The 26,055-nt window shown below is 60.7% G+C and overlaps 1 protein-coding gene across 1 annotated transcript; it reads right to left on the reverse strand.

Moving 5' to 3' along the window:
• Window positions 1-417: 417 nt before the first annotated feature.
• FGFRL1 (fibroblast growth factor receptor like 1) lies at window positions 418-17,712 on the reverse strand. Its single transcript, XM_030314407.2, has 9 exons — window positions 17,638-17,712; window positions 16,798-16,924; window positions 16,054-16,189; window positions 15,379-15,473; window positions 3,855-4,127; window positions 2,650-2,730; window positions 2,273-2,554; window positions 1,844-2,197; window positions 418-1,729 (listed from the first exon to the last, which is right to left on the reverse strand). Exons 1-9 carry the CDS (start codon window positions 17,710-17,712, stop codon window positions 1,287-1,289), a joined length of 1,866 nt encoding a protein of 621 aa, XP_030170267.2. The 3' UTR covers window positions 418-1,286.
• Window positions 17,713-26,055: the final 8,343 nt, after the last annotated feature.

Raw genomic sequence — 26,055 nt, forward strand, 5'->3', positions numbered from 1 at the left:
ACCAGCTGAGCCCCCAGAGCATAAGCCAGAGGGCCACAGGGGCCACACTGGCAGAGGGGATGCTCCCCGGGCCAGGAATGCAGGACTCCAGCTCCCCAAGGAGGCACCTGCAGGCGTGAGGCAGTCAACGCTGCAGACACGCAGCCAGAGTTCCGGTCGGGGGAGCTGGTGAGAGGCCCCAGGGACCCCACAGTGTCGGCCCCAGAGCCTCAGGCCAACTCGGGGACTCCCGAGAACCTTCTTTGCTCCTGCTTCTGCGGCCCAAGCCTGGTGCACGGACACACGTGCGTGAACGCGGACACACGTGCACAGAGACGCAGACCTACACACAGCTGCACACACTCAGACACACACCTGCACACGTGCTCAGGCCCACAGACGTGCAGACACACACATGCCAAGGACAGAAACGCCAGCTTAGGGGAAAGGATGCACCTTTTCTTGTTTAACAAAATAAATTAAATATACGAAGCTTCAGCTCAAAATCTATATAAAATTACAGAGGTCTGGGGCTGCCACCGGCAGTGGGACATGGGTGTGTGGCCCCCCGAGGTCGGGCCATTGGGTTGGCCATCAGGCCAGGTGCATCCCGGCCCAGGGACAGGCCGGGTCTGTGGCACCACCTTCCTTCCAGCATTAATATTATTAATTTCTTAAATATAAATATCGAGGGCCCTTATCTCTGGCAGTGTGAGGCCGGGCGGGGCAGGGTCACCCCGGGGCCGGGCTCCGGCCTCTCGGGACGCGGCGGGGACCGCTGTGCCTGACCTCCTGGCCCAGGGTCCCCGGGGTGGGGGGTGGGGAGGGGGACTCCCGGACACCCAGACGCGTGGTGGCAGAAATAGCCCCCCCCCCCCCCCCCCCGCGGAGGCCTGGGCAGGGACGCAGGCGGCAGGCACAGGGCAGGGGGCGGGAAGTCTCGGTTCGCGAAGCCAGGGTGCCTCAGATCTCCTGCCAGGCGCGGGGAGGGGTGGCTTGACCATGGTCCCTGTGAAATCCTCACAGGAGCCAAGGGATTCCTTCATCAACGAGCACGCCGCTACATGCACACTGCAAAGTTACAAACACGGGCCTTCCCCAAAGCGTCTCGGTCTGAGGGTGTGTGTGTGTGTGTGTGTGTGTGTCCAGAGCCAGGTCATACGTGTGTGTGTGTCCTACACACCGGGCACCCGGGATGCTGGCCGCGCCTCCTGCCTGTGGTCCGTCTCCCTCGGTGGCCCTCTCCCCCAGCCTGCCCACCTTGACCTCCACGTGCCCACCCCCACGGCACCGAGAGGTGTCGCCGTCTAGCACTGGTAGTGGATGTGCTGGTGCTGGTGAACCTTGCCCTCCACGTGAGAGTGCGTGTGCGTGTGCGTGTGCGTGTGCACGTCCGTGTAGAGCTTGGGGTAGAGTCTGGGACCGGCAGACGGGCCGGGGCCCAGCAGGTGTTGGGGCCCCGCCGGAGGCCCCAGCTCCTCACACGGCCCCACACCGGGGGCGGTGCCGAGGGCGGAGGGCACAGGAAGGTCCTTGTCCCCACCACGGTCGCGGGCAGTCGCGGGCAGACGGTGTGCGGGCAGAGGAGGGGCAGGCACGGGCGCACACGGCTTCTTCTTGGCCTGGCAGAGCCACAGGAGCACGGTGCCCAGGATGAAGACGGCGCCGGCCGGGATGCCGATAACCACGGGCCACGGCAAGCTAGCGGTCGAGGACGAGGGGGCCACGGGCGGCCCTGGTGGCTTGGGGTCTGCAAGAGGGACCGAGGAGGGGGGTGGGGAGGGGAACGGCGCCACGGGTCCCAGCGACGGGAGGCCGGCCCGCGGCACGGAGGGGCCCCGGGGCCGGGAGCAGGCGCACGCACCTGGCAGCACGGTGAGGAAGGCGCTGCGGAAGCTGTAGCCCATGGTGTTGGCGCCCAGGCAGATGTACATGCCCGCGTCGTCCTGGCGGGCGCGGGTGATGAGCAGCTTGTTGAGGTAGGAGCCGTCGGGCCGCGACCACACGTCGCCCGTGGGCAGCACCACGAACTTCTGGCCGCCCACATCGATGGTGGAGTTGTAGCGGCCCTCGGTGCCGTACTCCACGCGCTTCAGCCACTGGATCACCGGCTTCACGTCGCTGCGCACTTTGCACTGGAAGGACGTGGTGCCCCCGAAGTCCACCGTCGTGTTCACGGGGTGCGTGCCCGTGAGGACAGGCTTGGAGCGCGTCCGCTCTGCGCGAGGACGCAGCGCGTCGGCACTCGCCCCGGGCACCGCCAGCTCCCCGCCCCCCCGGGCCTGGCACTCACGGATCACGTCCACCTTGTAGGTTGCGTTGATGGCGCCCGCCCGGTTCGACACGCGACACGTGTACTTGCCGCTGTCCTCGGGACGCAGGTTTTTCAGGCTCAGCGTCCACTTCTTCCTGTGCTCGCCGGCCTCCGAGCCCGTCAAGGCCTGGTCATCCTTCATCCACATGATGTCGGGCCGTGGGTGCCCACTGGCCACGCACTTGAGCCGCACGGAGCTGCCCACCGGCCGCGCGATCACCCGGCGCCTCATCTTGGAGGGCTGTGTGAAGCGGGGCCGTGCTGCGGGACGGGGCGGCACCGAGGTCAGCAAGGCACCGGGCGGGCCAGGCCCCCGCCCGCGCCGGAGGGGAAGGGAGACGCCGGCCCCATCTCACCCCACTGCTTGCCGGCCGGGTCCTCCTGGCCCCCAGAAGGGCCGTCGTGCCCCAGATGCTCCCTTGCCGGGCCAGTGTCATCTGCAGAGACGAGGGCACGTGAGAAGGGCCCCGGCCTTGGGCCCGGCTGGGAAAGTTCTAGAAACACAACTGGGAGCCCTTGGGAGCACACCCACATCTCAGAATCCCAGAGACAGCTGGGAAGAGCGGCCCGCCCAGCCTACCCCCTGGGTGCAGGTGACCCCAACAGAGCTGGCCGCCCGCCCCCCCCCTCCGGCTCCGGGGGGTCTGCAAGGCCAGTGGGAGGAGGGGGCCAGCCCCGCCGGCAGCTGCAGTAACCCTAGCCCACATCAAGGCGCCGAGGCCTTGGTGAGCTGACATGGCTCACATACCACCTAGTCGTCCTCCCCTTTCAGAGGACAGTGGGGGGGGACACGCACAGGGTTCCCATTCCACAGTCCGGAGAAGGGGCCCCGCGGGGGTGGGGCAGGCTGAGGAATGCCCCTCCCGTGACAGCCGCCTCCACCCAGCCCGGGACCCAGTGAGGGGGTGGCACAGGTCAGGCTCCCCCTTTGTGAGACGGCCGCCACGGCTCGGAGGGAGCCTGCCCCGGGGAGCCCCAGCCCCGGGGAGCCCCACCCCCGGGGCCCGTGGGGGGGGGGCCAGCCACGCGCCTGGTACATGTGTACCAGAGGGTGTGTCGCCGGGGACCCCGCCAGTCCCCAAGCCCGGGCCCCAGAGGCAAAAGAGAACAGAAGGCCCTCGGCGGCCCCTCTGAACTCTGAAATCTGAGCCTCAAAGTGAGAGCCGACACCCAGGGCCGTCAGCCCGCCCAGCCCGCCCTTCAGTGGGACCACCACCCTGGGGCTCCCCCACGCCCACTCCTGCCGCCCCCTAGCCAGCCTCAGTCTCCTGGTCAGCAGAACCTTTGGGAGGAGGGGGACCCCGAGGTACAGGCCTGAGAAGGAGCAGGGGCCCCGGGGCCGGGGGTGACGACAGAGATCAAGCCCCCGTCCTGGGCCCGGAGGAGGCAGGCAGGGACGGGTCTCATCCTGGGAGGCAGGGGGCTGAGCTCAGGCAGGGATGGGGCAGGGTGGGGCGGGGGTTGGGGGGGTGGGGGAGCCGGGGTGGTGCTGACTCAGGGCTCACAGGGCGCAGCCCCGGCCCGGCCCGCCCCCACGCGCCCCGGCACGGCCACCACTGACCCATCACGATGAGGGTATAGTTGACGCTGAGGCTGCCGAAGCCGTTGGTGGCCTTGCACACGTAGGCGCCAGCATCGTCTCGCTCGACCTCCTTCACCTTCAGGCCCTGGGGCAGCACGCGGAAGCGGCTCCAGCCGCCGTGGATTGTGCGGCCATCCTTGGTCCACATGGTGAGCGGTGGCGGGTCCCCCTCCACGGGGCACTGCAGCCGCACGGTGCGGCCCAGACGGGCCACCTGCCTCGAAACCACCTTGTCCGCCATCCTCGGGGGGCCTGCGGGCGGGCCAGAGGGCTCAGTCAGAGAGGAGGGGGCTGGCAGGTAGTCAGGGGTCCAGGCAGGCAGGGTTGCTGGGAGCCAGGGGAAGGGGGCCGTCCCCGTCGGGTCCCCACCCAGGACTCCACACAGATACACCTGCCCGGAACAGACCGGGGCGGCGGGGTGGGCGGGGGGGGGGGGGGGCCTGAAGCCCGGGGCCCTGCTCCCAGGCCACAGCAGCTGGCGTTCACCCTGGACCCACCGCACGCCAAGCCCACGCCCACGGAGCTCCCACGGCGAGCCAGGCTCTGGCTCACGCCCCCCCCCAGCACCCGTCACGTACGTTGTAGTCAAGATACAGGTTGGCTGGGGCGGGTCACCCAGGGTGCATGCCCGCAGGCGAGCCAGAGCGGCCCCTCACCGCCTCCCATACACAGCGAGTGTCCGCGCGTGCGGCCTGCCTGTGAGTGAGTCCACGCGGCACGAACAGCCGTGGCCGGTGGCCCACGTTGCGCCCGTGTGTGCGTGGGCCCCATCCGCCCGGGTCCGCCTGCAGGGCCGAAGGCTCTGCTGTTCCCAGTCACACCACACCGGGTGGCTCATCCCTGGGCGGGGGCGGGGGGGGTGGAGCAGGACCCCAAGGCCCTGGGGTCAGAGGGCGAGGAGCAAGGTGCCAGGCCTAAGTGCAAGGTTCCCGTCTGGTGGCAGCCACTGCCCACTGCGCCCCAACGGGAGAAGCCTGAGCTGTGGGCTGAGGCCACGGGCCCCCGAGCAACGAGAAGGCCACCCTCGCCCGTGAGTCTCGGGCCAGCTTCAGCACCTCTGTGCCCGAGTGCAGGGATGGTGGGGGTGACCAGGACGCGGGGAAGGACGCTGCGGGTGTCCGAAAGAAGCAGGGCCGTCTCCTGGCCAACCCTCAGGTCCCCTGTCCCATGCCTGTGCCTCGAGCCTGGGCCAGTCTGCAGCCGCAGGGGTGCCGGGCTCCGACAGTCACCCCACCCACTGTACCCGCCCCCCCCCCCCCCCAGACCAGGAGAGGCAGCCACGGGCACCCGGCTGCCCTTCCCAGCTCCGGAGACCCCACCCTCCAGCTGTGGGCAAGGGGCATTCACCCCACACCGTGGCCACTCGGGCCGGCATCCCATCCCGGCCTCACGGAGGTGCCAGGAGGCGGCCGCTGCTCCGAGAGGCTATCGCCACGGGGCCCGAGGGCAGCATGTGTTTTTAATAAGCAGCTGGTATTCCTTCAACACGCAATTACCAGCTGGCTACCTTAGCGGCCTTTGCGTCCAGGACCCAAAGTGCTTCCGCGGGCTCTTTGGAGGCTCAAGCGGCGGCGGCTTCCTGTCTGTCACCTCCCACCCCCAGGGGACCCTTGCAGAGCACATCCCCTCACCACTGGTCTGCAGGTGCGGGGGGGCGGGGGGGGCTGGTCCCCATGTGGACAGACCAGGGTCCGGGCGGGGAGGGGTCCTGAGCTCCGACTCCAGCTTTGCCGGGGGGACGGGGGAAGTGGGGGACACAGCAACACTGGGCCATTCCCTCTACGACTCCAAACAGAAAGGGGGCTAGAGGTTGTGGGCAGCGGCCTACCCAGCCCCCACCCACAATCTCGCCCACGCCTGCTGCCACACCCCACCCACCAAGCCCACACCCAGACTTGCAGCAACACTTCTTCCCTGCACCCATATTCTGCCTCCACTGGGGTCCCCCTGCTCCTGCCGTGGGGCCCCTAACCGTGCACCGTGGGCCCCAGGCCATCTCAGCACTCCCAGCCATCCCCCTCCTCACCAGAACCCCAGTGTCCCTGGAAAGGGCGGGAAGAACAGGGAGGGCCGCGGAGACCTGCCGCCCCCTGATTTCTCAACCGTCTGCGGGGCCCCCCAACCGCCCAGGGTCCCGGCCTCGTTCCCAGGCAGGCCCTGTCCGACACCTGTCACTATTCAAAGGGGCCTCCCAGGCCGCAGGACAAAGAAGGCACCCCCACCCCCACCCCCCAGCCCCCCCCGTGCCCTGGGCCTCCCAAGCTGACACCTGGGCACACAGACGTGTGCACACACAGATGCACGAACTGCCTGGAAAGTGCAGGGGGACAGAACGCTGCCTGGCCTGAGGGGCAGTGTCCCTCTCCACCTCTGCCTGTCCAACCCCATCCTGGGCGCACGACATGGGGCTGGCCCGACACCTCCCGCCCTGGGAGGAACCTGCCTCAGTGACAGAGAAAGGACCCATCTGACAGCGGTTGAGGGGGTTGGGGGGGGGGTCCACCTCCAGCCCAGCCCCCTCTGCACCAGGCAGGAGTCTGACGAGTTGAGGGACCAGGCATCCACTGGGCCTCAGAGGCCACGGGCCCCCTTGGAAACCGTGGAGAGGGAGGAGGACAGAGCCAACTGCCAGACGGACCGGAAGTGTGGCCCCGAGGGCCGGCCCGCAAGCAGGACAGGGGACAGGCAGGCCGGCAGCCAGAGGCCCCAGCTGGAGCCAGCCTTATCCTAAAGCAAACAGCCCCCTTCCCCTCCCCCGGGCCAGCCCTGCCCCACCCCCACCTGAGCTCTACTGGACCCCAGGCCAGGCCTGCCCTGCCCCCTCCAAGCCCTGCCTTTGCGGAGACCCCAGCAGGCTCACAGGAGGGAGCCCCCCCCCCCCCCCCCCAGATTCCTGGGAATTTTGGCCGCCAGCACCACGGCCACAGCTCTATATTTAGCCTGGGAAACACAAGCCCCCATTGTTCCACCTGGTCAGGGTGTCCAACCCACTCAGCCAGGGGGAAACTGAGGCAAGAGCTGAGAGAGATGGGCGCCTGGAGGGCATGCGGGTGGGGGAGGCAGCCGGTTTCCCATCCCCTCCCAGGAGGAAAGCCTGACAGCTCCAGGGCAGCCTGGGGGCCCTGGCACTGAGGCCCTGGTCTCCTCTGGGGTCCTTCCAGCCAGCGTCAGCCCCTCCTCCCATGAGCACCACCGCCAGAAGGCCCATCCCTGCACACGGCCCCAGCCACAGCCCCGGGAAGTCTGGAGCATGGGGAAGATGTAGACGGTCACACGGGGGGGCGGACGCGGGGGTAAGAAGAGGCTGGGGCTGGGTCTCACCCCTCAAGGGGGCTGAACATCAAGGCAGTAGACAGGGTCACCACATCCCCCTTCCTCCCTCCATCCTCCCTGCCCTCCTCCCCCACAGCCGTGAAAACATGGCAGGAACAGGGGTGCCCGGAGAGGCCAGGGTGCGGCAACCTGGACGGCCCCACACATCCAGGCTTCCTAGCTGCCGTCCAGAACTCAGGTGTCAAGGGCACATCCCTTCACACCATCTCCCCGACACGCCATCCCTCAAGATGCACAGGCTGTCCCCCGGATGCACAGGCTGTCCCCAGACGCACAGGCTGTCCCCCGGACACTGTCCCCCAGACACACAGGCTGTCCCCAGGTGTACAGGCTGTCCCCCGGACACTGTCCCCTAGACACACAGGCTGTCCCCCGGACACTGTCCCCTAGACACACAGGCTGTCCCCCGGATGCACAGGCTGTCCCCAGACGCACAGGCTGTCCCCCGGACACTGTCCCCTAGACACACAGGCTGTCCCCAGATGTACAGGCTGTCCCCCGGACACTGTCCCCTAGACACACAGGCTGTCCCCAGATGTACAGGCTGTCCCCGGACACTGTCCCCCAGACACACAGGCTGTCCCCAGATGTACAGGCTGTCCCCCGGACACTGTCCCCTAGACACACAGGCTGTCCCCAGATGTACAGGCTGTCCCCGGACACTGTCCCCTAGACACGCAGGCTGTCCCCAGATGTACAGGCTGTCCCCCGGACACTGTCCCCTAGACACACAGGCTGTCCCCAGATGTACAGGCTGTCCCCGGACACTGTCCCCCAGACACACAGGCTGTCCCCCGGACACTGTCCCCTAGACACACAGGCTGTCCCCAGATGTACAGGCTGTCCCTGGACACTGTCCCCCAGACACACAGGCTGTCCCCAGATGTACAGGCTGTCCCCAGACACTGTCCCTCAGATACACAGGCTGTCCCCCCAGGTGCTGTCCCCCAGACACACAGGCTGTCCCCCGGACACTGTCCCCTAGACACACAGGCTGTCCCCAGATGTACAGGCTGTCCCCGGACACTGTCCCCCAGACACACAGGCTGTCCCCAGATGTACAGGCTGTCCCCCGGACACTGTCCCCTAGACACAGAGGCTGTCCCCAGATGTACAGGCTGTCCCTGGACACTGTCCCCCAGACACACAGGCTGTCCCCAGATGTATAGGCTGTCCCCAGACACTGTCCCTCAGATACACAGGCTGTCCCCCCAGGTGCTGTCCCCCAGACACACAGGCTGTCCCCCGGACACTGTCCCCTAGACACACAGGCTGTCCCCAGATGTACAGGCTGTCCCCGGACACTGTCCCCCAGACACACAGGCTGTCCCCAGATGTACAGGCTGTCCCCCGGACACTGTCCCCCAGACACACAGGCTGTCCCCCGGACACTGTCCCCCAGACACACAGGCTGTCCCCAGATGTACAGGCTGTCCCCGGACACTGTCCCCCAGACACACAGGCTGTCCCCAGATGTACAGGCTGTCCCCAGACACTGTCCCTCAGATACACAGGATGTCCCCCCAGGTGCTGTCCCCCAGACACACAGGCTGTCCCCCGGACACTGTCCCCTAGACACACAGGCTGTCCCCAGATGTACAGGCTGTCCCCGGACACTGTCCCCCAGACACACAGGCTGTCCCCAGATGTACAGGCTGTCCCCCGGACACTGTCCCCTAGGCACACAGGCTGTCCCCAGATGTACAGGCTGTCCCCGGACACTGTCCCCCAGACACACAGGCTGTCCCCAGATGTATAGGCTGTCCCCAGACACTGTCCCTCAGATACACAGGCTGTCCCCCCAGGTGCTGTCCCCCAGACACACAGGCTGTCCCCCAGACACTGTCCCCCACATGCACAGGCTGTCCCCCAGACGCACAGACTGTCTCCAGATGCACAGACTGTCCCCCGGACACTGTCCCCCAGACACACAGGCTGTCCCCAGATGTACAGGCTGTCCCCAGACGTACAGGCTGTCCCCAGACACTGTCCCTCAGATACACAGGCTGTCCCCCCAGCTGCTGTCCCCCAGACACACAGGCTGTCCCCCAGACGCTGTCCCCCCACACATGCCGTCCCCCAGAAGCAACATCCCTCAGGTGCTGCCCCCCAAGATGCACACACTCTCCCCGCAGACAGTCCCCCAAGTACACACACACACAACCAGACACACTCCTACAGTGGACGCAGACCCCTCACCCCAGGATGCAGCACACCTTGGAGCACTGCGCACACACCCCGAAGCCCACACCCCCTTACCCCATCCGGCTAGGAGCACCGCTCCCCCAGCTATAGCACAAGGAGGTCCCGCTATCACCCAGACGACGCCTCTCCCATCCCGTGGGCCCCGGCAGGGCCAAAGGGTAGGGACGCTGCGGGGAACCGAGAGACAGGGACAGACCCTGACCGTTTTCACAGGCCCTCGGGGGCCGCCTGAAACTCAGCACGCACACCCCCCTAACCCTCCCGGCCTGTGCGCTGCCTGCCCTCCTGTTACACCTTCCCAATCGAGCCCCGGAATGTCAAATACCGATGTAGTGCAGTTAGTGTTTTGAAAAAGCACACGCGTGCAGAAGATTCTACGAGCCGATACACCTTCCCAACACCCCCCCCACCCTGCCCTCCCGCGGGGCCTGCCATGCCCCTTTCGGGGTGGCCCGCCCTGGCCACTCCACCTGTACCACCCCCAAGCCCCCTGCTCTGTTCAGGTCCGTCTGGGGCCTCTAGAGCCTCTGCCTCTCCCCGCTGCCCACAGTGCTTGTGATCTGCTGACCCCGAGCCCCCTCCGTGAGGAGCCGGGCCAGACGCCGCCCCTCCCAGGGCCCACATGCCAGGGAGCCTCACATCATCGCAGCCCCCAACCCCGCGGCCACGGACGCAGTGGCAGTGAGGGTGTGCCAGAACCACTTGGCCGGCACGCCACGGCCAGCTCCACTCCTGGTAGCCCCTGAGAAGCCCCAGAAATTTCCAGCCGGCAGGTAATTCTCTGGCTGGGGGGTAGGTGGTCGTCAGGCTGACCACACTGGCACTGGCTGCGAAGTGACTTCGGGCAGCTGCCAGCGGCCCCCGGAGGCCTCCCTCCTGGAGAGGTCAAGCGGCCCCAGAGGGAGGGCAGGGAAGGGAGGCAGGTCCTGCCCAGCCTGTCTGGACACCCGACACCAGGCAGGCCAGGTGGGCACTCTCTGCGAGACAGGGGCACCTGTGCCGTTCTCCCATGGGGAGCAAGCACCGGCAGGGGGGTGGCTGGGAGGGCCCGGACTCGGTGGCCCTGGGGCCAGTGCCCTCCCCAAGGAGGATACCAACAGGAGGGGCCACAGGTGAGGACCACCACACGGTGGAGATGAGAGGCAGGGGCCAGCCTCTGCCCTGGCTCCGAGCCACTCGGGCGCACACACACACACACACACACACACACACACACGTGCACACGCACACACAGGCCCCAGGGCGGCCCCTGGGGGCTGGACCCACAGGGTCTGTGCTGGAACCGGTAGGACCCGAAGGACAGGTGGTTGCCCCAGAAACCAGGCCATTCTGGGTGCAGCAAAGGGACAGACTGACCCACCGAGCAAGGAAGATGGCGGGGGTGCCCAGTCCACCCCACCAGGAGCACGAACTAAGGTGACAGGCTGGATGGGGCCCACCGGGTCTGTTCCCTTCCCTGGAATCCCCCCGGGGGGGCCTCCGGCAGACCCCCGGTTCCAGGGCTCCTCCTCTTTGCCACTCCCGGGGCACACACAAGGGCCACAGAGCATCACCCTGACAGTCCCGCTGCCCCGGGGGAACCCCGCGTAAACCACCAACAGCTGGCGGCGACCGATCCAGTGCCCAGACCCGCTGCCACAGAGCCCACCGCGGGGGCCCAGCCGGACACCCCGGTGGCTGTGTCCAGATCTCGCCAAGCCCGCCGCCCAGACTCCAAGCCGACCCCTGCCCGAACCCGCCACCCATCCCCTCTCACAAAAACATCACTCACCGAGAACCCGTACGGCATCACCACCTCCCCAGAGGGGCCCGGCCCCACCCCCAGCTGCCAAGGAACCAAGAAGGACCTTGTCCGCTGCGCCTCCCTCACATGCTGGCACTGGACCCACAGGACAGGGTGACAGGACCAGAGGCCCAGACCACCCAAGGGGCCCTGCCCCGTGGGCTCCGACCCGCACGGCCTCGGAAGAGTGACAGGATGTCTCCCGGGGGCCAGAGGTTGGCCTCTGGGCAGAAGCAACGCTCCACCTACCGTGAGGGCTCAGGCATTAGAGAGCCCCGCCCACCCAACAGCCCGGGCAAGCCCCAGCCAGAGAGCCCCACGCTGCCCTCCACGCCCGCACTGCCCCCTCCCCCTGCCCACAGCCCGCAGCCCTCTTCTTGAGGACAGGCCAGAGGGCATGAAGCTTGGGCATGCTGGGACCCCTAGAGTCCCTGCAGGCCGCAGGGTGGGCCACCCACCTCTCAAGGAGCACACAGCACCCGGCGCCGGGTCCCAGAGCGAACCCCGAAGTCCCTGTGGGAGTGGGCGGGCCACTGCAGCAGCACAGTCCCTGGCCGGTGGCCCCCTCTCCTGGGGCTCAGCCCTGTGGGGGCCAGAGGGCATCACTGCCCCGTGGGGTCCCAGGCCACAGTCTGCCCCAGGCACCATTATTTTTCCACAGTGCGGGGCTTGTGTGAATCTCTAACAAACTGGGGCAGGAAGAGAGCGATTGTTTCCTGCCGAGATGGCAAGCCCTGGGTGTCAGAGGCCTGAGGATGAGGCGCCCTCCTCGTCACAGCTGCCTCTGACATTGCGGGGACAGCTCCCAGAAGCCCCTACCCCACGCGGGCTCTCCCCAAGGGGGCCGGTCCTTGTGGGGCAAAGGCCTGCCAGCCCCCAGGCCTGCCCCCCGGCCACTCAGTGGAGACACGGAGTGTGGAGACCCCAGGACTCCCCACTGGGGGCAGGAAGGCCAGCGCCCTGCCCAGGTGGGAGAGCCCCCAGGCCACCCCCAGCTGCTCCCCCGGTCCTGGCCTATCCCGACAGATGCCCCCAACCCAGCTGCGCCAACGCACCCGCGGCCCCAAGATGTCCACCCCAGCCCACGTGACCTGCCCACCTCTGCCCACACCACACCCCTGCAGGCCTTCCCCCTCCTCACCCGGCCAGTGCCCACCTCTCCTTCCAGGCCGTGGTGCCTGTGCCTCACCCCATCCCCCTCCCCCAACCTCCTCCCGGCCTTCCTGGACTGTGGACTCCCGGCTGCCCAGGACAGTGGCCCCTGCTCTCTTGGGCCCCAGGAGGAGCCCTGCTGGACACCTGTGGGGCTTGTGCAGGAGCACCCAGTGACCACCACGAGGAAAAGCAGATGGCAGGCAGGGTGGGCCGGCAGCACCGGATGGGGCATCTCTGGGGTCTGGGCACACCCTGCTCTCCACGTGCTGGCCCTGCCAGGGCTGTAGTCACTGGGAAGGCACAGAAGGCTAGCAGGTCAGCAGCAAGGGTCCGGGCCTGCAGGGCCACCGCCTGCCACCCCCCCCACCCCCCCGCACCGTAAGCAGTGCCGGAACCCCAAGCCAGAGGCTGAGGCCACTGCCGGGAAAAACCAACATTTCCCCATGGCACTGGGCGGGGGCTGAAGGCCCATTGATTCCCGCACAATGAAGAAGGAGCCCGCGGTAGGAGTTTCCAGGCCCAGCTAAAGGCGACTTTGTTCGCAGCTCCCTCCTCCCCCCAGAGGGGACAGTGATTTATTTTCTCTTCCAGGAGTGGGGCCCGAGACATAAATGGGGCGGCTGGCCGACATCCCCCCTCACAGAGCCTGGGCCCCGCTCCCGTACATCTACCTCAGCTGGGGCTGCACACTGGCCAGCCGCTGCCTGGAGGGGCGGGGGGGGGGGAGGCCCCCTGCGGCCTGGCCGGAGGCCAAGGTCAGCCGGTGCACACGCACGCCACCACAGCCATCCCGAGGCCCGCACGCCATCCCGCTGAACCACGCACTGGCGGACCCTTCCCCAAACAGCCCTGAGGGTAAGAGGGCACTGTCCTCGCGGAGAGCTGCACCGGCCGGCGGGCACCCAGGCCCTGGGGTCAGCACTCAGCTCACCCAGGGCACAGCAGCAAGGTCCAGAGGATGGGGAGTGACCTCGAGGGCTGGCTGCCTCATCCTTGGAAAAGCTCAAACGCGGCCACCCTTAAACGGTTTCTTCCAGCGCCGTTTGTGAAAAGGCACTTGGTTCTGAGCCTCTCAAGGTCCCGCTGTGAGAAACCCAAATCCTATCTTTCCTTGAATTTGGAAAAAGCTGTTTGAGACAGACCCACCAGGATTGTGAAACTTTCAGAAAAGGAAACTTTAAAAACACGAGCTGAGTCTAGAGACACAGTGACTCCAGAAAGCGTGACGCACGGGGAGAACGGCTTTCAGGAGCGGCCGGGCTCCCTCTGTGCTGGTCGGCCGGCCTGAAGGTCCGCCGCGCGGCCTGCTTAACCGCAAAGGAGGAAGCGCCCGGGGTGACCTTGCCCCTCAAGTCCAGGTCTGGAGGAGAGGCCAGCACGGTTCAGGGAAAGGGGCTCTCCCCAGCACCCTGCCCCCGATGCCACAGAGGACCCTGCCCTTGGAGAGTGGCGCTCAGCCCCTGCTGCTGCCTGGGCCCCGGCCGCTCCCGGACAGGGCTAGGGCCGGGGCTGGATCCCAGGCGCAGCCCCAAGGCCAAGGCTCAGGGGAACAGAGCCGGGTGTGGCCCCTCCAAGGGCCCCTCGGCACTGAGGCAGGCCCCGCTGCCCACTGCTGCCCACCATCCACCACTCCGCCTCGGGCTCCGGCCAATGGCCAGCCCAGGCCAGCGGGCTCCAGGGCTCCCGGCTCTGTAGCCAGAGGACAGGCAGGTGTGGGAACGAGGGGAGGCCACGAAGATAAAAGAGGAATCAGAGTCCAGGCCGCCGGCCACCGTGGGGGGTGGAGGGGCCTTGCCGGGCATGACCCGAGTGCCCGCGGTGGCCAGGACGCTGGCGGGCCCAGCCACGCCTGAGCAGCCCCCACCCTCAAGCCAGCCGGCCAGTCCCCGGCCGGGCAGGCGGGGGGGTGCTGTGGCATTAGGCCCACCTGGGCTGCCGCCTGCCACCCAACACCCAAACGTGCCCATATAAGGCCGGGTTGGGCTCGGTGTACCCGCTGGGTGGCGGGGGGAGGGGTGCGAAGCCTCAGAGGACTGGTGGACAGGGCAGGGACAATCCTGAGTGGTCAACACACCCAAAGGGCTGGCCTGGCCCAAGGTCCCGCCTAGCTGAGGGGAGGCCGGTGCGGAACATGGCGGGCAGGAGTCCGTGAACACGTATCTCCCATCATCCAACAGCCAAGGATGTCCCTTGCTGAGCGGTTGGGTGCGGGGGCAAAGGTCCCTCGGGAGACATTCCAGGCCTGCCTTCTTGGGCGTCAGGTGTGTGAGTGCGCATCTAAGTCCTGGCACGGCACACGCCGAAAGACAGTGTGCGGCCTGAAGCAGCGGGTCCTCCGGGCCTGCCTTGAGACAGGCCCCCACCCCCCACACCATGCCGCACCTCCAAGCTCCAGAGACTCAGCGCCCCCCCCCCCGGCCGGCCCACACCCCGCACCTTCCTGGGGTGGGCAAGCTCGGGGCACAGGGCTGGGTCACAAGTCCCAGACACCAACAAGGTCGCCTCTGCCCCCAAACCGCACCCTGGCCACTACGGGGGTCTCTGCAGATTCCGCTGTGGCCAAAGAGCCTGCTCCACAAAAGTCCCCAGAGTAACCAGCTGCCCTCAACTTCAGGGACACAGATGGGTGTGTGTGTGTGCCCTGAGGGGGACTGAGGCCAGAGCCTACTCAGCCAATCGGTGTGGGGCCCCACAGGTGAGCTGGGGGTGCCGTGTGGGTTAGCATGCAGCCCCAAGGGTGAGCAGGGGGGGGGGATCTGAGGGGGAACTGGGGGACCCTACAGATGAGCTGCGGGGTGGGGGGGCGGGCATGGTGAGCCGGGGATGCCCTGTGGGTGAGCTGGGGGCGCCCCATGGGCAGTGTTGGGTGGGGGACCCTGTGGGTCAGGAGACCCGCCAAGCTCTGGGCCAGTAGGGGCGGGGCGCAGGCACGCGCGCCAGCCGGGCACTGTGGCAGGGTTCAGGGCCGGGAGGGAAAGGGGCGGCGCTGGCGCAGGCCGGGGCGCCGGGCTGGGCGCCAGGACTCACCTCGGGCGGCGGCGGCCGGCGGGAGGGCCCCCAGCAGCAGCGGCGGCAGCAGGAGCAACAACGTGGGGCTGGGCGTCATCTTGGCCTGTGCGGACCTGGGGGTGTCGGGGGTCAGTCACTGGCAGGCGGGGTAGGGGTCGCCCCCCTCTAGACTAGGGCCCCGGGGCCGCCGGCACCCCGGTCCTGGGCCGCGGGTTCGGGGTGCGGGCCGCCCCGCCCTCCCTGCCAGCGCCCCGGGCGGAGGAAGCAGCGGCGGGGAGCTCCGTGGGTATCAAAGGCAGACAAAGGGTTTACACTAATTACCGGCCTCCCCCGCCGCCCCCCGTCTCCAAACACCGTCTGGATTCCTGGCGCTTGTAACTCGGGCCCTGCCCGCGGGACACACAACACCGGCGGCCGCGCAGATAATCGCCTGCGCCATTAGCGGACAAATTTGCGCTGGGGGGGGGGGGGGCCCACGTGGGGTGCAGGGGCGGGGGCGGGGCGCGGACAGGACCACTGGCCCCGCAGGGGCGGCGGCGGCGCGTGCCGGTGCCCCGCGGCCTCGCACCCGGGCGTCCGGCACTCCCCCCACCCCCCAGCCCCGGGCCGGATCGGGGACCCCGGACCCCAGTGCTCCCCACTCGGCCCTCCCAGTCGGCCCCCCGGGGGTCACGGGCGCGCGCAGAGGCTCACCTCGGCGGGGGCGGGCGGGCAGCGGGGCTCAGGGCCGGGCCCGCGGGACGCGCTGCGCGGTCATCGCCGCCCCGGGCGCCGCACCCCCGGCGCCCCGCGCCCCCCGGGCCCGGCCTCGGGACGGGGGAGGCGCTACCTGGGGCGCGGGGGCTGGGCCGGGGTCCGGGTCCGGGTGGCCGGGGCCGGGGGCCGGGGACCAGCGCGGGGCGCGGGGGTGGGGTCCAGGGGCCGGAGGCCGGGGCCGGGGTCCCGGGGCGGCGGGGCGAGGGGCCCGGGGCGCCGCGCCGCGAGGCGTCCTTCCCTGCGGGGCTTTGTCAACTCTCCCGGAGCGAGCGCCGAGCCCGCCGCGCGCCCCGCCCCGACACAACTTCCGTCCAATCGGCGCGCCCCGGCTCGCCCCGCGCCCGCCCCGCGCCCGCCCCGCGCCCAAACTTTCCCCCAATCCGCGCGCGCGCGCCCCGCCCGCCGGGCTCGCGACCTTAACCCTCGCGGTGCGGGCGGCCTGCGGGCGGGGCGGGCTCCCCGGGGCGCGGCCCCGCCCCCAGCCCGAGCCCTCCGCCCGCCCCCTGCCGGCCCGACTCCGCCCAGCCCCCCCCAACCCCGCCATCGTCCCGCCCCCGCCCCAGCCACGCCACGCCCCCCCACACCCCGCGCGTCTCCACCGCCCCGGCCTGGCCCCTGCCACCCCGCCCCGCCCCGGCCGGCAGCTCCCCGCCCTGTCCCGCCGCGGCGCCCACCCCTTACCTGCACCCAACCGTGCCTGCGTCAGACGCCCACTGCCGGTGCCCTGGTGGGGCCCGCGGCCAACCCTGACCCCAGGAGGCGCGAACCGGACGGCCGCGGGGCTCTCTGAGAGATTCGAGACCCGGCTCTGACCCCACGCGGCTCTGGGAGGGGGGCACAGGTCTGGGGGATGTGGAGCTTCGAGGTTCAGCTTACCCAGCGGCCGTGAGCGAAGGCAGGTATGTTCCTGCCACCCACCCGGGGGCTTCAGGCCTGTCACCCACTGTGATGGCAACAAGGACATTAACAAGAACGATAGAGAACAGCGCACGACCCCCAGACCAGGCAGGGGTCTGCTGTCACCTGAAGCAGAGGAAGAAACGCCCGCACAGAGAAGGCAGGTAATTTATCCGAGATTTCCCAACCAGCAGTTGGCGCGTCCAGGACCGGAACCACGTGCTGTGGAGTCCAGCTTCCCTGGGGTTCTTTCTGCACACTGTCCCCCCGCCCCTGCCTGGCCCTACGCCGCACCCTGCGCGCTCTGACCGCCACACCTCCCCTGCCTGCACCCAGCACGTCTCTCTGACCCTTCTGCACACCGTCTCTGGCCTGTGACTGAGCCTCTGCCCCACTGTCACTTCGCTTGAATGGAGAAATCACCATTTTTCTATAAATTTTTTAAAATTTATTCGTTTATTTCTGAGTGAGAGAGAGAGAGCACGAGCGAGTGAGGGGCATAGAGACAGGGAGAGAGAATGCCGAGCCCGGAGTGGACTTGAGCTCACCCAACACAGGGCTCGAACTCGTGAGCAGTGAGATCACAGCCTGAGCCGAAGGCAGATGATCAGCCGACTGAGCTACCCAGGCGTCCTGAACAATCACGGTCACGGTGGTGCTCCACAGCAGCCTCTCGGTCTCCCCTGGACTTCCGTCCATGCTGTTGCATCAGGAACCCCGACTAAAGCAACCTCTATCCTCGAAGGAGTCCCCTCTTCCAGGAAGCCTTCCAGAAAAGATTGCAACAGCAGAGGGCTTGGAAACCAACATCCCCAAGGCAGAGGAGAGCTGGGTGAGGGAGTGCCAGCAGCCAGGGTTTGGAGCTATCAAGGCCCACACTGCCCACCCTTCCCAAGCGAGTGAGAAGGCAGGTTCCCAAATCCTGTCTCCAGACCAGGTAGGCACTTCGTGAGTGGGTGGAGGTGAGCCCAGCCCAACCCTGTCCCGCGTGCGCCCTGAGGGAAGGCCTCAAGGGCAGACCTGAGTAGGCTTCCGGCACTTGGCCTCAGGCCCCGCAGGTGGGGAGGGAGCACGGAGAGCTGGTTCCAGCCCGCCTGAGAAGGAGGGCGTGGGCGGGGGGCTGGCACTGGGGGTACAGACAGGCGTTCCCGGACAAGATGGGCAGGCGGGCGGAGGGGTTCTCGGCTACTGCAAAGGCTGCCCTGGACTTCAGGAACAGGTCTGTGAGGAGACACAACCAGAGCGTGAAAGCTCCGGCAGGCGTGTAGGCCACCAAAGGCAGGTGTGTGGAAAGGTGGCTGTGACGTCGGGGGAGGTCACACACAAGGAAGTAGGCTGAAGGCGCCGCAGTCAGTGCGGGTGTGAGGGCCAAGGTGGATGCTGGGAGGGGTTACAGGCCGATGAGCAGCCCCGGGTGGGGCGGCAGTCCGGGCAGGTGGGCGAGGAGGTGTGGCCGCCCAGTGGGTACTGGTAGGGCCCCAGAGAGCTGCTCTGGGGTTCGTCCCGCGGCCCTGTGCAGGGAAACGCTGCCCCCTGGCGGGGGCACAGAACATGGTGGCCCCCACTAAAGAGTGCCCAGGTCTCCTTCCCAGCCTCGCCACTTCCGCACCCCCAGGCCCACCTTTCGGGGCTCCCCAGGCAGGAGCCAGGGCTGCCTGAATGCCCAGCCCAGGCCACTTCCTCCAGGAAGCCCTCCGGCCGCCAAGCTCCCACTGCCCCTTCCTGACAGCTGCCCTGAAACACCAAACCTGTTTAAATCCTCCCCCTTTAAGACTGAGACTTAGGGCAACTGGCTAACCTCTCTGTCTCGGTCCCCCCATCTACCATCTGGTCACACGGAGTGGCGGAGTTTCTGTCTCTCACCTGCCTGGCACAGGTGAACCCCCCAAAATATGTTGTTCTTCATAGTATCGTTCAAGCATGACACAATGAGCCCTGGCTCTGTGCCAGGTTCTGTCAGGGGGCTAGAGATGTGGGGTTTTGCCAGGAGGATGAGGCCTCAGCCCTCACACACACGGCATCGTAACAGCAGGTGTAAGGACTGAGAAGTGCGTCAGATGGCGGAAAGCGCTTGGCAGGGAATTGAAACCAGCTGATGTGCAGGCTTCCGCTTCGGCTCCAGATGAAGTAACAGGGGCCAGATTCACATGCTCTTGCCCGAAACAGAAAAAAAAAAAAAAAAAAAAAGACAGAAATAAATATATGTGAAAAATAGCACCCAAAACACAGAGCATCACACAGCAAAGGATAGTGATCCTTGAGAGATGGGACACAAGTGAGAAAGACTGCAACCATCCCTGCTCCCCTGCTTGGAGACGGTTTCCAGGGTTCAGTGTAGGCAGTGGGGACCCAGGCAGAGCCCCGAGGTCTCCCTCAGTTGAGGGCATGGAGTGGGGAGTCCCGGGAGGACAAGACGACCAGAGTTCACAGGGCAGAGTCCTGGAGAGGAAACAGCTGTGCAGAGAGGGAGAGATGCCCCAGGGATGCACAGAGGGTCAGCCTCCTGGCTTCAGCTGGCTGCAGGCTGGTACAAGAATTAGAAGGAAAAAACCCACCCAACTTAGAGGAAGAACCATCCAGAAGGAGGCAAGCCCATAGATGGTGGGAATAGTGTCTGTGTCTGACAGCCAGAGTTGGGAACCTCCTAATTGAAGGGGCATCAGTTAAAGTAGAAAGAAGGGTTTTGCTTCGGTAGCAGAGAAAAATCAACCTTAGACTACACATAGTTCTGGTCCTGCCCAACAGAGCTCAAAGACAAAACCCAAAAGGGTCACACAAGCTCCAAGTAACTTAACTGCATCCCAGAAACAAACATAAGGACACTTACAGAAATACAAAACTATCCAGCACCCGAAAAGGTAGAATACACAGTGTTTGACATGCAACCAACAATAATTAGGCATGAAAAGAGGCAAGAAATTATAACCCATAATGAGGGAGAAAATCAATCAAAACTAACTCGGATGTGACAGAGATGATAGAATTGTTAGGCGAGAACATCCTTTACGCTCCCCGTGACCATATTCCACATGTTCGAGATGCTGGAGGGAAGCCTGAATATGTTAAGGACAGATATGGATGATTTTTTTAAAGCCTCAAATTGAACTTCTGGAAGTGAAAATTACAAGGTCTGAGATAAAGAATACGTTGAATGGGATTAATAGAATCTTGCACAAGAAAAAAATTGTGAGCTTGAAGTCATAGCAATAAAGACCATCCAAATGAAACACCAAGAGAAAAGCGACTGAGAAGGAAAATGAACTAATTGTCAGTGAGCCACTGGGCAACTCCACAAAGGTGAGCTACCGGTGGAGTTGGAGTCTCAGAAGACAGGAGGTGGAAACAGGAAAGAAAATACATTTTAAGAAAATGGCCAGGTTTTTTTTTTTTTTTTTTTTTTTACAAATGTAATGAAAAACATAAGCCCACAGTTCTCAAAGCTCAACAAAACTTAAACACAAGAAACATGAAGAAAACGACATTAAAGCTGGTACATCATTCTCAAAATGCTAAAGAACAGTTAAAAAGAGAATAGCGTAAAAGTTTCCAGGGGAGCGAAAACAATCTTGGAAAAGAAAACCAAAGCTGGAGGCATCACAATCCCGGACTTCAAGCTGTGTTACAAAGTTGTAAGCATCAAGACAGGATGGTACTGGCACAAAAACAGATTAATGGAACAGAAGAGAGAACCCAGAAATGGACCCACAAACGTACGGCCAACTACTCTTTGACAAAGCAGGAAAGAACATCCAATGGAATCAAGACAGTCTCTTCAGCAAGTGGTGCTGAGAAAACTGGACAGCGACATGCAGAGCAATGAACCTGGACCACTTTCTTACACCAGACACAAAAAGAAACTCAAAATGTATGAAAGACCTAAACGTAAGACAGGAAGCCATCCAAATCCTCGAGGAGAAAGCAGGCAACAACCTCTTCGACCTCAGTCACAGCAACTTCTTACTCAATACATCTCCAGAGGCAAGGGAAACAAAAGCAAAAATAAACTATTGGGACCTCCTCAAGATAAAAAGCTTCTGCACAGCGAAGGAAACAATCAGCAAAACTAAAAGGCAACTGACAGAATGGGAGAAGATATTTGCAAATGGCATATCAGATAAATGGTTAGGATCCAAAATCTACAAAGAACTTATCAAACTCAACACCCAAAAAACAAATAACCCAGTGAAGAAATGGGCAGAAGACACGAACACACTTCTCCAGAAGACATCCAGATGGCCAACAGACACATGAAAAGATGCTCAACATCACTCATCATCAGGGAAATACAAATCGAAACCACAATGAGATAGCACCTCACACCTGTCAGAATGGCTAACATTCACAACTCAGGCAACAACAGATGTTGGCGAGGATGCGGAGAAAGAGGATCTCTTTTGCATTGTTGGTGGAAATGCAAGCTGGTGCAGCCACTCTGGAAAACAGTATGGAGGGTCCTCAAAAAACTAAAAATAGAACTACCCGACGACCCAGCAATTGCACTACTAGGCATTTATCCAAGGGATACAGGTGTGCCGTTTCGAAGGGGCACATGCACCCCCATGTTTATAGCAGCACTATTGACAATAGCCAAAGTATGGAAAGAGCCCAAATGTTGATCGATGGATGAATGGATAAAGAAAATGTGGTGTATATATATACAATGGAGTATTACTCAGCAATCAAAAAGAATGAAATCTTGCCGTTTGCAACTACGTGGATGGAACTGGAGGGTATTATGTTAGTGAAATTAGTCAGAGAAAGACAAAAATCATATGACTTCACTCATATGAGGACTTAAGGAGACAAAACAGATGAACATAAGGGAAGGGGAGCAAAAATAACATAAAAACAGGGAGGGGGACAAAACAGAAGAGACTCATAAATATGGAGAACAAACTGAGGGTTACTGGAGGAGTCGTGGGTGGGGGATGGGCCAAACGGGTAAGGGGCATTAAGGAGGGCACTTGTTGGGATGAGCACTGGGTGTTATACATAGGGCATGAATTTCTGGAATCTACTCTTGAAAGCATTGTTACACTATATGCTAACGTGGATGTAAATAAATAAATAAATAAATCTTGTTTTAAAAAAGGTATCCAGGGGAAATTTTTTATATACAGGAGCAAAGAAAAGGATGTTTTGTTGATGTCCTGTTGGGTGAACACAGTGCGTGCAGGAAGACAGTGGCGCAAGATCTTTACAATACTGAAAAAAAAAAAACCTGCCAACCTTCATTCTTTACTGTCGATAATGTCATTTGGGAACAAAGATGAAATGAGGACTTTTTCAGACATAAGGAGCTGGAAGAATTACTTACCAGCAAATCCATACTAGAAGAACTGTTAAAGGACATCCTCTGAGCAGCAGGAAGGTGGCACCGGATGGAAACCTGAACACACACACGCACACATGCACGCACATGCACACGGACACACACGTGCACGCGCGCGCGTGCGCACACACACACACACACACACTATTAATAATAATAAAGAGCACCCGAGATGGTAGCTTCATGAGTAATAATAAGAAATGTTTTTCTTATTATTTAAATCTCTTTAAAAGACAATTAGCTATTTATTGTTTTTGTAGGCTCCACATCCAATGTGGGGCTTGAACTCAAGACGCTGATATGAACAGTCACGTGCTCTACTGACTGAGCCAACCAGACACCGTGAGAATCAGCTGTCTAAAGCAAAAACAACAACAGTGTATTGTGGGGCTTGTATCATATGAAAAAGTAAAATATATGACCACAAAAGTACAAAGTCTGGGAGGAAAAAGTGAAAATACAGTGTAACAGGGCTCTTTTACTACATAGAGATGGTATCATATCATTGATAGGAGACATTGCCAAGTTAAAAACATGCGGTATAAATCCCAAAGCAGTCACTAAAATAGTTGCACCTAATAAAGCAACAAAGGAGGGGTGCCTGGGTGGCTCAGTTGGTTAAGCGTGCGACTTCGGCTTGGGTCATGATCTTGCGGTTCGTGGGTTTGGGCCTCGCATCGGGCTCTGTGCTGACAGCTCAGAGCCTGGAGCCTGCTTTGGATTCTGTGTCTCCCTCTCTCTGCCCCTTCGCCGCTCATGCTCTGTCTCTGTCTTTCTCTCAAAAATAAATAAACATTAAAAAAAATTTTTAAGCAACAAAGGAGACAGATTGAATGAGGGTTTTATTGTTTGTTTGTTTGTTTGTTTGTTTACTTTTGAGAGAGAGATTGTGACCTGAGCTGAAGTCAGACACTTAACCGACTGAGCTACCCAGGCTCCCCAGAATGAGTTGTTTTTTTTTTTTTTAAGACAGAAAGTAGGAAAAGTGGGGAAAACAATAGACAAGACAAATAAAAGATAAATAGCATGATGATAGATTAAACCCAACCACATCAATAATCACACTAAATGTAAATGGCCTAAACATCCCAATTAAAAAGCAGAGGTTGCCAGATTGGGTAAAATAGCAAGATTCAACTCGGTGCTACCTATGTAAACACACTTCACAGACACAAATCGGGGAAAGTAAAAGCATGGGGAAAGTTATCCTATGCTGACGCTCATCAAAAGAAAGAAAACCCACAGTGAGAGTATCACCGGGGATAAATAGGTTCATTTTGCGATAACAAACTGATAACATCATCAAAAGGACATAACAACCCTAAATGTGCATGAACCTAATGACAGATGATAAAAGTCCATGAAGCAAAAACTGATGGGGGAAATGGGCAAATCCACAATTATACACAGAGTTCCACTCTCTTCTCCCAATATTAGATTCCACAAGTGGGCACAAAATAATTAGGGACATAGAAGACTTGAAAAACACTGCCACCTAACTTGGCCTAATTAATATTTATAGGAGAGTCTTTCATTTTCTGGGCCCAGGTCTCAACATATATAAAATAATTCAAGTCATTAAAAGAATGCTCTCTGACCACACTACAATTATATTAGAAATCACTAACAGAAAGCTATCTGGAAAATTCTCAAATATTTGCAAACCAAATAATCTGCTTCTTAATTTCCCATGTATTGAAGAAAAAACAAAATGAAAATTAAAAATTATTTTAAACTATGGGGCACCTGGGTGGCTCAGTCAGTTGGTCAACCGACTCTTGATTTTGGCTCAGGTCATGATCCCAGGGTCATGGGATCAAGCCCCACATTGGGCTCCATGCGGAGCATGGATCCTGCATGGAATTCTCTTTTCCTCTGACCCTTCACCCAGCTTCTGCTCGCTCTCTTTCTCTCAAAATAAGTAAATAAACTTAAAAAGTTATTTTTCCACAAAAGAGAACATGAAAATGCAACTTAAAAAGTTATTTTGAACAAAATGGAAATGAAAAGACAACATGTAAAAAAAAACCTGTGGAATGCAGTTAAAGCAGTACTTAGGGAAATGTATACTACACGTGTATTTTAGAGAAGACATGATTCATTGACCTTAGCGTCCATCATGAGAACAGATGAAACCCAAAAGACAGAAAAAGAAATAATAAAGGTCACATTAGAAATCAATGAAATAGGGGCGCCTGGGTGGCGCAGTCGGTTAAGCGTCGGACTTCAGCCAGGTCACGATCTCGCGGTCCGTGAGTTCGAGCCCCGCATCAGGCTCTGGGCTGATGGCTCGGAGCCTGGAGCCTGTTTCCGATTCTGTGTCTCCCTCTCTCTCTGCCCCTCCCCCGTTCATGCTCTGTCTCTCTCTGTCCCAAAAATAAATAAACGTTGAAAAAAAATTAAAAAAAAAAGAAATCAATGAAATAGAAAAATAGAGAAAAATAATGAAACCAAAAGCTGTTTTTTTAAGAAAATCAGTAAAATCAATAACTCTCTTACAGATGGATCTGGAGTTAAAGAGAAATGAAACAGGAATTGATATCAGGAATGAGAGAGGCTACACCACTATGGGTCTAACACATGTTAATATAAAAACAGGAAATATTATTAATAACTTCACACCAACATATTCGACACATTAGATGAAATGGAAAAATTCACTGAATATTAAAAACTGCCAGAGCTCATTCTACAAGAGATAGGGAGCCTGAATATATCTATTAAATAATTTGAACTTATAGTTAAAAACCTTCCCACAAAGAAAACATCACACCCAGAGGACTTCACTGAGAAATTCTACAAAACATTTAGGGAAGGGGGAGCCTTGCTGCCTCAGTCAGTGGAGCGTGTGACTCCTGATCTCAGGGTGGTGAGTTCGAGCCCCACATTGGGTGTAGAGATTCCTAAAAACAAACAAAGAAACAAACAAACAAAAAGAAAAACAAACAAACATTTGGGGAGGAAACAAAACCCATTTTACAAAAATGCTACCAGAAAAGGGAAGAGAAGGAAACACCTCCCAACTCATTCCACGAAAGCAGCAAGTATGAAAAGGGATAACATATGGTGATCAGGTGGGGTTGAGCCTAGGGATGCAAATTCACATTTGAAAATCCGTTAGTGTAATTTACCATATGAACTGAAAGAAAAGCCGCAAGATTATCCCGATAGATATGGAAAAAGCAATGGACAGAATCTAATACCTGTTCCCGATGGAAAAAAACTCTCAGCAAACTAACCCTGGAGAAGGCTTCTCCGGTCTGAAGAAACATTACTGTTGACCTCACACTTAATTATTAAAGACTAACGCTAAAGCTCACTCTAAAATCGGAGCAAGGCGGTGGGTTTGCTCTTTCCACTCTGCTATTCTACGTTGTACCTGGAGGTTCGAGCCAGTACGGATTGGAAAGAAATAAGTAAAATGGCCTTGATTTGTAAATGACATGATCATCTATGTAGAAAATTCTATGTAATCCGCAAGAAAAAAGCCACTAGAACTAATATTAGCGCACTTTCCGAGACGCAAGATCAACGTAGGCGTGCGCTGAACAGAGCTCCCCACGCGGGTGACACGACCACTTTGGAAAACAGTTTAGCAAGCGTTTTCAGAGGTGAGCACACATCACGTCTAGTCCTATGATCTGGTCGTTCTACTCCCAGGTGTTTACCCGACAGAGAAGAAGGCGCGTGTCCGTACAAAGACCGGTGCA

This window comes from Lynx canadensis, chromosome B1 (genome assembly GCF_007474595.2).
Source record: "Lynx canadensis isolate LIC74 chromosome B1, mLynCan4.pri.v2, whole genome shotgun sequence".
Taxonomy (NCBI): domain Eukaryota; kingdom Metazoa; phylum Chordata; class Mammalia; order Carnivora; family Felidae; genus Lynx; species Lynx canadensis.